This window comes from Brienomyrus brachyistius, chromosome 10 (assembly GCF_023856365.1).
Source record: "Brienomyrus brachyistius isolate T26 chromosome 10, BBRACH_0.4, whole genome shotgun sequence".
In the NCBI taxonomy this organism is placed as follows: Eukaryota; Metazoa; Chordata; class Actinopteri; order Osteoglossiformes; family Mormyridae; genus Brienomyrus; species Brienomyrus brachyistius.
In genome coordinates this window covers 9,979,742-9,993,080 of record NC_064542.1, presented here as the reverse complement: position 1 = coordinate 9,993,080, position 13,339 = coordinate 9,979,742, and the positions used below count along the sequence as shown (strand labels likewise).

At 43.2% G+C, this 13,339-nt stretch overlaps 1 protein-coding gene across 1 annotated transcript; it reads right to left on the bottom strand.

Moving 5' to 3' along the window:
- Nucleotides 1-7,766: 7,766 nt before the first annotated feature.
- Nucleotides 7,767-11,099, bottom strand: dusp1 (dual specificity phosphatase 1). Its single transcript, XM_049028631.1, has 4 exons — nucleotides 10,358-11,099; nucleotides 10,050-10,198; nucleotides 9,704-9,923; nucleotides 7,767-8,951 (listed from the first exon to the last, which is right to left on the bottom strand). The coding sequence occupies exons 1-4, from the start codon at nucleotides 10,764-10,766 to the stop codon at nucleotides 8,596-8,598; spliced, it is 1,134 nt and encodes a 377-aa protein (XP_048884588.1). The 5' UTR covers nucleotides 10,767-11,099; the 3' UTR covers nucleotides 7,767-8,595.
- Nucleotides 11,100-13,339: the final 2,240 nt, after the last annotated feature.

The window sequence follows — 13,339 nt, the reverse complement described above, 5'->3', positions numbered from 1 at the left end:
ACCGTCCAATAGCCGCACTGATTCTGCCCCTTCCCGCTGTGGGACGGGTTTGGCAGCGCCTCGAAGGCAGGCTATATTACAACTGAAAAACGGGCACACGGATATTACTACAGTCACCCGTAAGCACTGAATTATTGTCGCGTTACACGGAATTAAAACATAGGTGCGCAAATATTCTGTTCATGAATTTTTTTTAATCATGCGCATACATTGCATACTGAATGGAAATTATCTCCGTAACCTTGTGCTGAATAAGCGCGGATTTTGAAAGTGTATCTGAGTAGTATAACTGCATTGGTTCAGTTCATAAATATATTCATACATATATTTTTTACACGCGTATGTATTAATTATTGCTGTTCAACCGTAGATCACGACGAATCACAGGTAATAAAAGTGTAGTCTATAAACCTATATTAAAGGCAAAGGGTAAGCAAGTTATGAGGAGCGTCCCCTAAAATATCCTGCAAGCCAAAATTTTGGACTAAGTTTGAATTTACCACTTTGCACGCGAATACGAACAAATCTAAAGCAGATTTATCTGAGAACAAGCAATCCGTTATGTTACTTATTAACTTAAGATAAAAGCAAACAGCAATGTTGCGCCACGGCTTGGGCACCGAACAAAAGACTAGGTGGTTTATATCCCCACTTGATATTCATGACAGTACCCAACTGATAAAGTCGCGGAGCGCCTATTGGCTTAAATGAATTTATTGGGGCTGCGTTTTTAAATGAATTTTTTATAGCGAAGCTGACAGGTTTTTCAAAAGGAAACGCTATAAAGACTGGCGGAATTTCAAATGTATTGAACGAATGTGTATCGATATCTGGAATCCAAAATCCTTGGTTGATTTCCAGATTTGTAAAACATTTCCTGGGGGGAAATAAACATCAAGAGTAACTCCTGGGAATAGCAAATTTAAGAAAACATACATTTTCAGACATTTTTATAAAGCAACCAAAGTAACAGTGAATTTTATAGGAATACCAGTATGCCCCATCTGCAAGATCAGATCTGGTCACCTAGAGACGATTAACTTCCTAACAAAATATCACATTGGCCACAAAGTGGCGCTGTAGTACTTGATTCATCGTGTTAAATTAGAATAAAACCGTACATGCTTAATACATATATTCAAACGCCGGGGGTCAGCATTTAGCTTTTCAGTGGCACAAAGAAGAAGCAGATTTTTATTAAATTAACGTCCTGTAGAAAGTCATATCAGGTCCTGGACACCGTAAAATAATGCAGTAGTCCGTCTTACGTATAGATTTTAAACAAACTGAAGTGAGATGCTGTTTATGTACCAGGGATGTTTTTTTTTTTTTTTAATAATGTTGATTAACTTCCCATCAGAAGTAAATGTGATACTTATAGCTGCAATCTTCAGCATATTTTGGTGACATCAAATAAATGTAGAAAAACACAAATCCTCGAATATTTTGCTGTACCAGATTCAAAGTTCTGGACGTACACTTCATAAGAAGGTCATAAGCATAATGCCATGGCAAGTGGACTGAACCTTCTGTGTTCATACTGCTTCTCATCCATAGAAAGTTTTGCTGTGAAATTATACCATCCAGGTGATTTGCTGTTGTCCTTATGTCGCATTTCACAAAGCCTGTTGTCCCATAGGGCGGCATGGTGGTGCAGTGCTTAGCACTGTTGCCTCACACCTCTGGGATCTGGGTTCGAGTCTCCACCTGGGTTACATGTGTGTGGAGTTTGCATGTTCTCCCCATGTCGTCGTGGGGTTTCCTCCGGGTACTCCGGTTTCCTCCCACAGTCCAAAAACATGCTGAGGCTAATTGGAGTTACTAATTTGCCCGTAGGTGTGCATGTGTGAGTGAATGGTGTGGGAGTGTGCCCTGCGATGGGCTGGCCCTCCATCCTGGGTTGTTCCCTGCCTCGTGCCCATTGCTTCCGGGATAGGCTCCGGACCCCCCGCGACCCAGTAGGATAAGCGGTTTGGAAAATGGATGGATGGATGTTGTCCCATAACCAATCAGATGATGATGTGAAACATTAAGATCTGAGATTTACAGAATGTTTACTTTCTGCTTCTGTCATATCTCAGATTAAGCATATGATTCTTCAGCAATGGAACTAGACCTCAGATTCCTCCGGATGTCTGGTCCGCAAAGCAAAGGGACTTCTGCTCGCATGGGAGACATCTGTGTTGTGACACTTCTAGGAGATACTCGTAGATTCTCCTCTGTATGTCACAATTGTAAAGGGGTTATAAATTCAATGTGACAGCAAACTGGGCTTCCCCAAGGAAGACCGACGGTTCCTGTAATTTGCTTTATGTGTCACAATATAACTGATTGTGTTTGACATTACGTAAAATAACACGATGGGAACCAGCAGCAATAATTATACTGAGTGCTGTCATTCCATTTTTGTTTATAACCGGAGGTTCCGTTTTTAACCAGACAACCTTCTCACATTTCATACACACTGCAGTACTGTGACCCCTGAACTTTTTTAGCTGGACTGAACTCATCGTGACACACTTTGCCAAGTGTTTGCCTGGTTCTCGTCAACCATATCACTAATGAAAAGCATCACAATCGATGGGATGTCTTAGTCTTCAATTTAATCTTCATACTGATGGGAAAAAAAGCATGGTTCGTTTTGTTGATCTCTTTTATAACACTTGGTATATAATAAAGAGTTTGTGAAAACACAGTAAAGTTAGACTGTGGGTTGGCAGTTAGCTGAAAGTTTTGTGCCTATTTAGGAGACGGAAAAGATGGATTCCCCAACATATATAATATTCTCAGCGTGTTATGAAGGATACGATAAGCGATCTCTTCTGGGTCTCTTGTTTAGCTGTCAGACACAGGAATGTGTAGAATGAGGAACACCCTGCAGATGTCTCCTACGTCAATTCAGGCTCCTTGGCTATTAGCTGTCTGCTCTGCAGGCCCAAACAGGGGCATCCACCCAGTCTTTTGTTTATATCTGGGCAAGTGTGGTCAGATATGAGTAAATGCAGTATTTTCTCTGCATGAAAGAATTCTACACACACACACACGATAACAAACAAACAGTGTGAACAACAATAACAGGCATAGTTGTATATGTTCATCAGAGCTGATGTGTTTTGATTACACAGTTGGTAGAACTCCCAGTCCTGGTATTTTGTTTAAATTCTTTTTAACTGACCTGGCTCTTCGGTCACTTAGGTTTGAATTCACTATTATTGAACACATATGAATTATGTCCTAATATTTTTCATGCAACTGCCATTTATTAATGTAAGTTTGCTCTAAAATAATTTCATCCGACATATATTAGCCAACAGAGATGTAATGTATATTTGTCTGTGTTAATGATGTTGTAATGTTTCATAACACACCCATGTAAAGCGCCTTGGGGCAACTTTGTTGTGAAAGGCGCTATATAAAAACAACTTGAACTGAATTGTGTAGGGGGCTTGGTGTTAAGTGCATAGCACTGTTAGCCCACACTTCCTGTGTTGGGAATTTTTATTCCTCTCCTGCTCTGTGTGAAACTGTAATGTGAGAGACGCCCCCTGTGTGAAAATCAGCCGTTGTGATGCTTCAGTTTGCCGTATGGTCTGCTGACTTTGCTGGTCGCTTGTTTTTATCTATTTTTCAAACTTTGGTTTATTTTAGCTTCCTCTGGCTTGCCGCATGTAATCTCTCAGCATCCTCATGTAGGAAACAAAGAAGGGATACAGATCGGGTGATGAAAGCATCACAGAGAGCCACACGTAACAGGAAAGCATATCTGAAGTGAGCTGTGTGCTATTCGTGCCCATACACAAGGGTCCACAGGATGTTAGTCATAATGGGCCTCCCAGCGGACAATCAGACAGGCAGATGAACAGGCCGGCAGACAGACAGACATACAGACAGACAGGTAGGCAGGCAGACAGATGTACAGACAGACAGGTAGGTAGGCAGGCAGATGTACAGACAGACAGGTAGGTAGGCAGGCAGACGAACAGACAGACAGGTAGACAGACAGACAGGTAGGCAGGCAGACAGATATACAGACAGACAGGTAGGTAGGCAGGCAGACGAACAGACAGACAGGTAGACAGACAGACAGGTAGGCAGGCAGACAGATATACAGACAGACAGGTAGGTAGGCAGACAGATGTACAGGTAGACAGGCAGACGAACAGGTAGGTAGGCAGATAGACAGGCAGAGAGATGTACAGACAGACAGGTAGGCAGGCAGAGAGATGTACAGACAGACAGGTAGGCAGGCAGACAGACATACAGATAGGCAGTCAGATGTACAGACAGATAGATAGGTTAATTACAATGGTAATTAAGACCAGCTATTGTAAACATGACCATAAATGGACTAATGTGTCCGTGGCAAAATATTTTGATTGGGGAACATAAACTGTGTATGTTACGTTTTTAAACACCATGTCTGTGGAAAAAGGTGCATTTCGATCAAAATGTCCATCAGAATTTGCCATGGTAATGACCCCGATCAAGACAATAGAAACCACTGTTAATTTAGTAGATTAGTCCTTAATTCCAAGCATACTACAGTTTATTTGAAAGGCATTAGACACTTGCTGGAGCTGTGCTTCAAGAAGTGTACTGCGCTATAGTCATGCTTTGGATTTGCTGTTTCTCCGCATTGTCTCTCGTTGTCTGGCATTGGTGGACCATCACACCGCAGCAACCTTTCGCCTGTCTGGCACACCTGTCTTCCTGTGTTGTCCTCAGGTGACTTCCCTGCTCCCGGCCAATGGCAGCATCAGTGCCTGTGATGACATCATATCTGCTTTGACAGAGCGGCCAGTGTTAGGATGTGATATGGCTGCGGGGACCAGTGCTCTGACGTTAGTTGCCCGTGCGTTACGCACGTAGGTAGGCATTAAAGCATTCAAAGAGACACTACATGAGGTAGCTGCTTGGATTCAATACTGGCTCTGAAAGGTTAAAATACACACTCTGAGATAGTTTATATTTGGGGTGTAATAGGTAGTACAGGCACATAATTCTGAGTTTGAAAGAGTTTTGACATGGCACACAGTGTACCTCAAAAATATGTTCGGGATCTTTTCCAGCTGAATTTCAGAATGTAAATGCACTTCAATGGTGGGTTTGCATTTTATTATCAATGTTAATTCTACACTAAGCCTGCTCTGTACTGTTTCCATAAAGAATATTTTTCATAAAATATAAAAGAATGCAATATGCTTAAAGGGGGGCTTCTGTAGGGTTGTGTTAAGATTTTATCTCCCCTATAACTATGAAACAAAAAGCTCATAGTTACGTTTGTATAATTAGGGTTTTCTATACAAGTTACACTGATATCTTCACACTAAGGACTTTGTGTGGCCTCCCCTCACCAGTGAATGAAGACATCTGTTTAAAACACGAGATTTCGATGCATTCTTCTCTTTATTGCGTCTCCGGTGTCGTATGGGTTGGGTGGTACGGGCCGCGTTTGAGAAGAGTGGAACAAAGCAGGTCTGTTGGCGAGCCGTGTGACTGTAGCTTTCGGATGACTTCTCCTCCTGCCTGAGCACACAAAGAACCGCGGAGGGCGTGCTCTGCTCCAACAGGCTTCAGCTCTTCCTGATGGGTCTGATGGGGCAGGGATGATGTAGCAGGCCATTGTTTGGTGGGGGAAAGTGCTTCGGTGGTGGGAGGTTGAGCTGGGGGCCGTCGCCCTGCCCCCCTTCCTCCCTTCCTACCCCCCAGAGCATTTACCCTGTGATATAGCGTGTGCTCGAACAATATGGGGACAGGAAGGACCAGGGATGTGAAAGTCCTATGATGTCATTATGTAGCAACAGAACTGCACCACTGGGGTGGTGTTTCATGGCGGGCAAAGTCATGAGTGATGAGACAGTGAGGTTTACGTCAGCTTCTGACTAGGTCCTATAAGGGTAATTTTTACATTTCCATAGTATATTCCTCTAAAGACCTGAATAGTTTGGTAGCTTAAGCCTCTGCCACATGAATAGCTATGTATTTATTTTATTTAAGAACAACAAAATCGGGAAAAAGAAGAAAAATAAATTAGTTCTTATACAGGAGGTGTGTTTGCTTATTGGAAGTCAGGATATGGCACAATGGGAGGTGTTGCAAGTGGTTGGTGGGGGGGAGCTGTCAGTGTTGTGCTAATTTGCCACAGTAATTTGCCTGGTGCCCTTCCGCAGGAGATGTGTGACGCCGGGTCCCTGAGAGAGAGCTCATGACGGCCGTTTGGCCGCCGCTTGGCCAAGCAGTGAAAAGGCCCTTCACTGATCCAGCTTTTCCCAAACGCCTTGCAGCTGTCTCTATTGTCCCTGGACCCGGGCTCCCGTCTTGGCTCATTTACAAGCCTGTTAACCCCCCTGCTGCAAGGCCAACCCGCCCCCCTCCCAACCCCAAGATCACTTTTCACAGAAAGCAAACTTCATAAACAATTAAAGGCCCCGTGTTCACATTTTCCTTTTGAGGACCACTGTGCCATGAATAGGAATCTAACGGGGTTGCATGCCTCAACACAACACCGCACACCCTCATACTGTAGGAGGTCAAATTACAGAAGAAAAAAAAAAGAAATAAGAAATAACGTCGTTAAAAAAAACACATCAGTGTGATGTAATGTTTATTCATAATAATGATGTTATTTTATAAATGATATATATTTTGTTTCCATCCATCCATCCAACTGCTCATTCTGGTCAGGGTTGGGGGGGGGGGGGGGGGGGGGTGGGGGCTGGAGCCTATCCCAGGCAGTAAAGGGTACAAGGCTGGCAAGTTGCTATTTAATTCCAGGAGTAATAGTTAGTTTTGTTACCATCAAAGTGTTTAACTCATAGACTTATAATCTCCAGGTTGTCGTTTGAAGTGCTTAGAAGTTCTGGCATTTGCACATTCTAAAAAAAGTACTTAATCTGTTTTTACTTAAAACCACCAGTAAATCAATAAATACTTTACTTCCTTTAACTCTAAACATGTCAATTTCTTTCTCAGGCAGGCATTACGGAGAGATCTCACACAGCTGTGAAGGTTTTTACAGCCCAATACAGCAGCTGTGAAATATGTCAGTCTCAGCTGTGCCCAATACGTCGTATGCCTGCCATGAAGTTCCGACGGTATCATCTCAGTCATGTTCATTAAAGCCATGGGGTCACTCTGGGCCAGGCGTAACACTGACTGTAGACGATTCTGGAGGACCAAACACGGCGGCAGCCCTCTTCCATCTTTCCATTACCATACTGTGCAGTAATGACTAATACTGACCCAGGCTGGATTTTATATTATTTATTCAATGCTTGAAACTAATGGTAACTTGAAATTAATTATAGTAGTGTAGGTTTACTGACACACGAATTCTAAATAAAAGTTACTTGCAGAATAAGGTCTGAGCCGTTCTGATTAAGATTTCAATTTTAAAGGATATTCAAGGATTTTCAGCCACCAAACGAAGATTCTTGCCATGGTACTGCAGGAAATGGTACCTGACCTGGTCAGATTAACACCTGTCAAGCCATCTCACGTTACAGATTGAGTAATAACAAAACAACCATTCCTAGAACTATTAGGAAGCAAGCTGAATGAGGCCAAAATGTATATGCGTCTGTGCAAGTAGTAGGTGGGCTTTCATGTGAAATTGGGAAAATGTGTATGAGTAACATATCAGGAATAACAACTGATGTTCATTGTTAATTTCACCAGATGGTCAATCTAATTATCACTGCAGTCGGAAGTACCGTAAACCACACACACAAGCTCTAAAGCTTAAATCACTGACAGGTAAGCAAAACTGGTACACAAAAGATTTATTTCACGGTATAAAATGCAGTGTAAAAAAATAGAATATATTAACTTTGGTTTATAAATATCACATATCAAACTGATTTCCTGTGTCTTTTCCCATATTAGTGCTCTTGGGATAAGTTCACAGAACTGCAGCATACTCGAAGATTGAGGTATTCTGTGGATCCTGTCCCCAATTCCACTTTACTGTTGGGTTACGTGACTGACCACGGCAGCTGCTGAGATGCCAGAGGGTCTCCGGCAGACTACCATAAGAGTTTAGGACCACGCAGGAAAAGAGATATACCTGAGAACATTAATAAATATGACTGGTTCTCCCCTATGCTACCTTACACAAATGATTATCAACAGCAGCTTCAATTATCTGGCCACACTATCAGCCAGCATCAAACCTGACTTCACTGTAAAATATATATGCCTGTGACAGGCACAAGACTTCTTTTTGTGTCAGATACATGTTTTCCTGGGTGCACTCTGTCAAATGTCAGTTGGGGATAGGGATGGGGTGCGGTCACTTTTCAGCGTGAGCTGAATGCTTCATTTCACAAGACAGGAGTGATAATACTGCCATTCAACGTTATCGCAAAAGACTGATGTCAGTTCAGTCTCAGCATGAGCTGTAGTCCGTGACATAAGCCAGTGGACCAGGTAAAGTTTAGAAATGTCATCATCCTTAAAGAGATTAGACAAGGACCTTAAAATCTCAGACTAACAAATTAAATTCCTTCATTGTTCGTTTTGTCTGCTCAGTCCTGCAGAGGCAGATCGACAAGTTCAGAAGAGCACCAAAAAGGTATCCTGGTGTTGGGTCACGACTCAGCAACTGGGAGATGAGGCGATGGGGCTGTGCAGGAAGGCCAAGGGGCTGGCTCCGGCGCGGACCGGAACGGAGACGGGGAAGCTGAAGACATTCGCGCTCTTGCCCGTGGCAGGGCTTCCGGCTTCGGCAGAGCAGGTTGACGACGCCAGCACCTGGGACTCGAACTGCAGCAGCTGTCCCATGAAGCTGAAGTTTGGCGAGATGACACTGCGCCGCTGCTTGACGAACTCGAAGGCCTCGTCTAGCTTCACGCGGTTGGTCCGCATCAGGTACGCTAAGCAGATGGTGGCCGAGCGAGAGATGCCCGCCTGGCAATGCACGAAGACGCGGCCACCTTTGTTCCGCACAGAGTCTGGGTGAGAAAGAAATGACTAATTATAAACACAGCCAAAAAAAAAACCCTAAAGTACCACAAGTGAGACCCCTGACACACATTCTTAGAAACACCAGCATTGTTGATGCCTTGCAAAGCTCTGTTTATGCTAGTATATTAGCTTTCAAAAAAAACAAAAAAAAACTGGACCATAGCAACAGGTGCGAAAACGCAAACAAACACAGCGATCACCCTCCCCCTCCTACTTCTTTCAGTTGCAAATAAAGCTGCAAATGGCTACGCCAATGATGTAGACACCAGATTAGGAAACAGGAAGAGAAGCTAAACATGATTTGGGGGGGGGGGGGTAAGTGGGTGGGGCTTTGGAAAGGACAGGCCCCCACAGACTAGCGGGGAGTACACAAAAGGAAGCAGTTGGATAAAGGAGCCACCTTTTGTTTCCGGCAGAACAAAGACTTTGGCGCATTCAAATGAAGGCACAGCGGTCTCCGCTTCGGGGAGGCCCAGGTCACGGCCCCATGGTTAATATGAATAGGGGGCACCACTCAGAACCATAACAGCAGGAGTGATGTAAGCCACCACCATTACCCAGGGAGGTCTGGCTGACCAGCTGGCTCACTTTGGAGGGAAATCTCATTTCGAAAACACATTTGAATTTGGGGATGAGTAAAGGCGGGCTTTCTCCCGCTCCGGTTTGCCGCTCTTCGGTCCGCCGTACCATCTGTGCAAGGCTTACTCATATATACATAGAGAGCTATATGGAGACTCACCGATGAATTCAATGGCTTCGATGAACCAGCAGCTGATGTCAGCCTTGTGGTTGTCCTCTACTGGAATACTCTTATACTGGTAGTGACCCTCAAAGTGGTTGGGACAGTTGGCAGAGACATTGATGAGGGCTGTGATGCCCAAAGCGTCCAGCATGTCTTTCCTGGAGGCGTGGTAGGCACTGCCCAAGTAGAGAAAGGGCAGGATCTCCACAGGACCACCCTGTGCACCATACAGAGAAGTCAGTGACAGAAGTTTCACGACACCAGCAACGAAAATTTCACTAAGTTCAGGTCACTAAGACCAGATGAAATTTTACTCAAAAAGTTTGACCTCAGTGACAATTACCTGATCGTAGAGGGGTGTATGACAGGAGCTACAGCTAGAATCTGCGCTGTTGGGCTCGCAACTGGCACTCAGTGGGAGGCACAAGCCTTGTGGTGGAGCCGGCTTAGTACACATCTCGGGAAACTTGGAGGAAAAGGTCTCAAAGCCACCTAAGCAAGTCAGAGGGGTGGTATTAGTTCAGCTGTCACACGAACATAGGAGAGCAACCCAGAATTGCCAGTCCGGCTATATGTAGGTCACACAGCAGTGACAAGCGTGTCTCCAGCATTACTGTAAGACTGCAGTTACATTTTAAGACATCAGCTCACCTTTGAGCAAAGACACCGAGGCGTCGCAGTGGTGGCGACACAGGGCGGTGACGGCAAGCATCAAAGTGCCGTCCTTCTTCACCTGCTTAAAGTCCAGGCTGCGATCGTCCACGAAAACGACGGTGCGGTAGTGACCGGACGCCAGCCGGCTCCGCGTCTCCTCGTTGGGCAGGATGTGCTCCAAGCCCAAGCCGCCCCGCGCCCGGCGCCGCACTATGGTGCTGAAGCGCACGTTGGTAGAGCCGGGGATGTGGGACGAGTTGAAGGAGAAGAAGGAGCGGCAGTCCAACACCAAGCAAGCGGATCCGCTCTCCTTCAGCAAGTCCCTAAAGGTCGCGCAGTCGATGCTTGGCACCTCCATTATGACCATAGTAGGACTACGCGGTACGAACGTCAAGTCTAAATACATAAAAAAAAATACTTAAAGTAACGGAGTTAAAAGGTTCCGCTGGTTTTAATTTGACGCTAACAGGAGCTCAAAAGGCGCCGTACCGAATACACTGTCCCTCGGCCGTTTCTTTAGCCCGCGATTTCTTTGTTTCGGTGATAATCTCGAGATTCCGCTCCGTAAAAAAACGGAAAAACACGTATACTTCGCTGTATTCTTATTCTGAAGTGAAAGGTCTCGACCGGATCGCTCTTCGCACCGAACTTGACTCTTTATATATGCTGATTTTGCTGTTAGCTTAGCGCGATTTAAACCCGCTTTCTTCTTCGGAGTCTCTTATACCTGGATGGGCAGCTCTGGACTAGTAGCTTGCGATGGGCGATGACGCAGAGGCCCCGCCCCTCACTGGCGCCACGCCCGTTTTAGTTTGTCCTACGTCATGTGTAAATTCGAGCCGCGCCAACCAAACCCTGCCGGCGGAGATCACGATAACAACACTAATCTAAAACCTTGTGCTGCTTACTTGCGGGCCAAGTCTTTGTTTGCTTTCCTTTTTACCAATTTCCTAAGTGCAATTCGTAAGGAAGCTGTGTATGATATGACATCGGTGCTCAAGCAGAAAACTTCTGTACTGAAACACTCCTTTTCGTAATGAGTATTTTAGTGGTAATGAAATTAAAGGCGTGGTAACCAGGGCTACAGAGAATGATGACATCATTGGGATTGGTCAACACAATAGTACGATTAACGCGTAGTATTAACCAGAACAGTTTTGACCAGGTTAAATATGTTGTAGGTAACTGAAATAATTCGGCAATGTTTGGGAATATTAAATCGGTAAGAAAGTAGAATAACGGTAACAACGTAGAAGAGTGACCTCTTTCCTAGGGGAAAATTCCATGTTTGTCGGGTATTTTTACACCCCTTTTCAGATGTGAGCTGACTAGTGAAAATACAAAAGTGACTGGCTTTCTTGGTGCCAATAAAAATTTATGCTGTGTTTTTATTGTACATCTAATGTTGAGAGAGCAAAGGTAAACCATAAAAGTTAATCACTGTACAAAAACTTGAGGTCTGGTAAATTTCCATGTAGTTGAAAACAAAACGGTGGCCTTATGGTGACACAGCAACAGACAAGAAACTTGTTTTGACAAGTAGCCATTCGTGATTATTTACTTGTCATGACAAATCCAGTTAGTCAGGTTACATTTAGCAACCAATTGTTTAAAGGGTGATAAAGAAAGGAAACAAATGTTGGTGTGTAGGTTAGCTTTTGTGACCTCACACTAAGGCATGCTGACACGACACACAATACTCCAGAAAGTTTTTTTTAATGTTATTTGTTAGTTGGGCTAACAAATCCAATAATTATGCCTGTCAATAATCTTTGTTGCGTAACATCTCATCTAGACAAACCAGATTGTTGTGATGCATCCTTATTATTCTTCAACCTGCGACCAAAAATGGAAGAAGTGTACCCAAAGCAGTCATTTAAGTCTATATTATTATATGTAACGCATTTTTCACTGCTGCTTGACATTTTTAGCTTGTCTGTATCAGAAATTGTCTTAAATTGTAGATTAAAATTGCCATTCTGCTTGGTATAATGACATTAATTTGAATTATCACAGAGTTCCCGTCCCATTGTGTTGAATAAGAAAGACTACAAATGGTCAATTATATAGACCTAATCATGTGGATTCTGACTAACTAAATAGAAACAGAAACATTGTCAGACAGCAACAAACAAAGTATAGAATGTTTAATTTGATGATATATATGTGTCAAACAAACAAATAAATAAAGTCCCCTTTTCCAAAATATTTAATAGTATTTATGCTTGGTCTAAATGCGAATAAGCTATTTTGACATGGGTAAAATGTATGCATGTATCGTGTATGTAAATATATTTATACTATATTTACAAACAAAGGAGGGAGATGGTTAAAATATCAATTTTAAAATGTAGGTTTTCCTTATTTAGTTTAATAATTTATTAAAAATGTTGTTTTAATATGTTATGATATTTAAAGGCTTCATTTCAGGTACTGTTTTTCCGTAATGTTTTTTCTAAGTAAATGCAAGCTGTACTGTGAGTCCAAAACAGAAACACAAATATAGAACATTATGTCAGCGTTACATTTATGGCTTTTGAGTCACGGTGGCCCACCGCTAGTTGAGAGGCTTTTTCATTCTCCTTTCATCAAAAAATATGAATACAAGAGAAAAAAAAAGAAGCAAAAAAATGACTAGTTACAAGGTCGAGTACAGGGGAACCTGTGGTTTGTGCTTACTGTCAGAACTTCAGTGATGAATCAGCCATGAAACATGATACAGATGAGCGTCATGGTGATGGGCGGGGACATGAAACTTCCTAATACAAGCTGTGCCCACACGTGCTTCCCGTACGGAAAGAGGGGTATGGACACTTCATGGGAATCTGGAATATCAGTTCAATTTATGGGAAATTTTATCAATGCAGTGATTTGAATCTTAGAAAAGACAAAATATTGCGAGATCAGGAAGACATAAATAGTCCAGATGTATTTTGAGCAAATATAGTTTTCTTGTCATGTGACCTGTGGTTCTCCCCT

Bases quoted from the DNA above. Each gene is read 5' to 3' on its own strand.
- dusp1 (XM_049028631.1), bottom strand. From the start codon at position 10,766: ATGTATTTAGACTTGACGTTCGTACCGCGTAGTCCTACTATGGTCATA. The intron at 10,199-10,357 runs GTGAGCTGATGT...TGACTTGCTTAG, and splicing joins CTCGGTGTCTTTGCTCAAAG to GTGGCTTTGAGACCTTTTCC. The intron at 8,952-9,703 runs GTGAGTCTCCAT...TTTCTCACCCAG, and splicing joins CGAAGCCATTGAATTCATCG to ACTCTGTGCGGAACAAAGGT.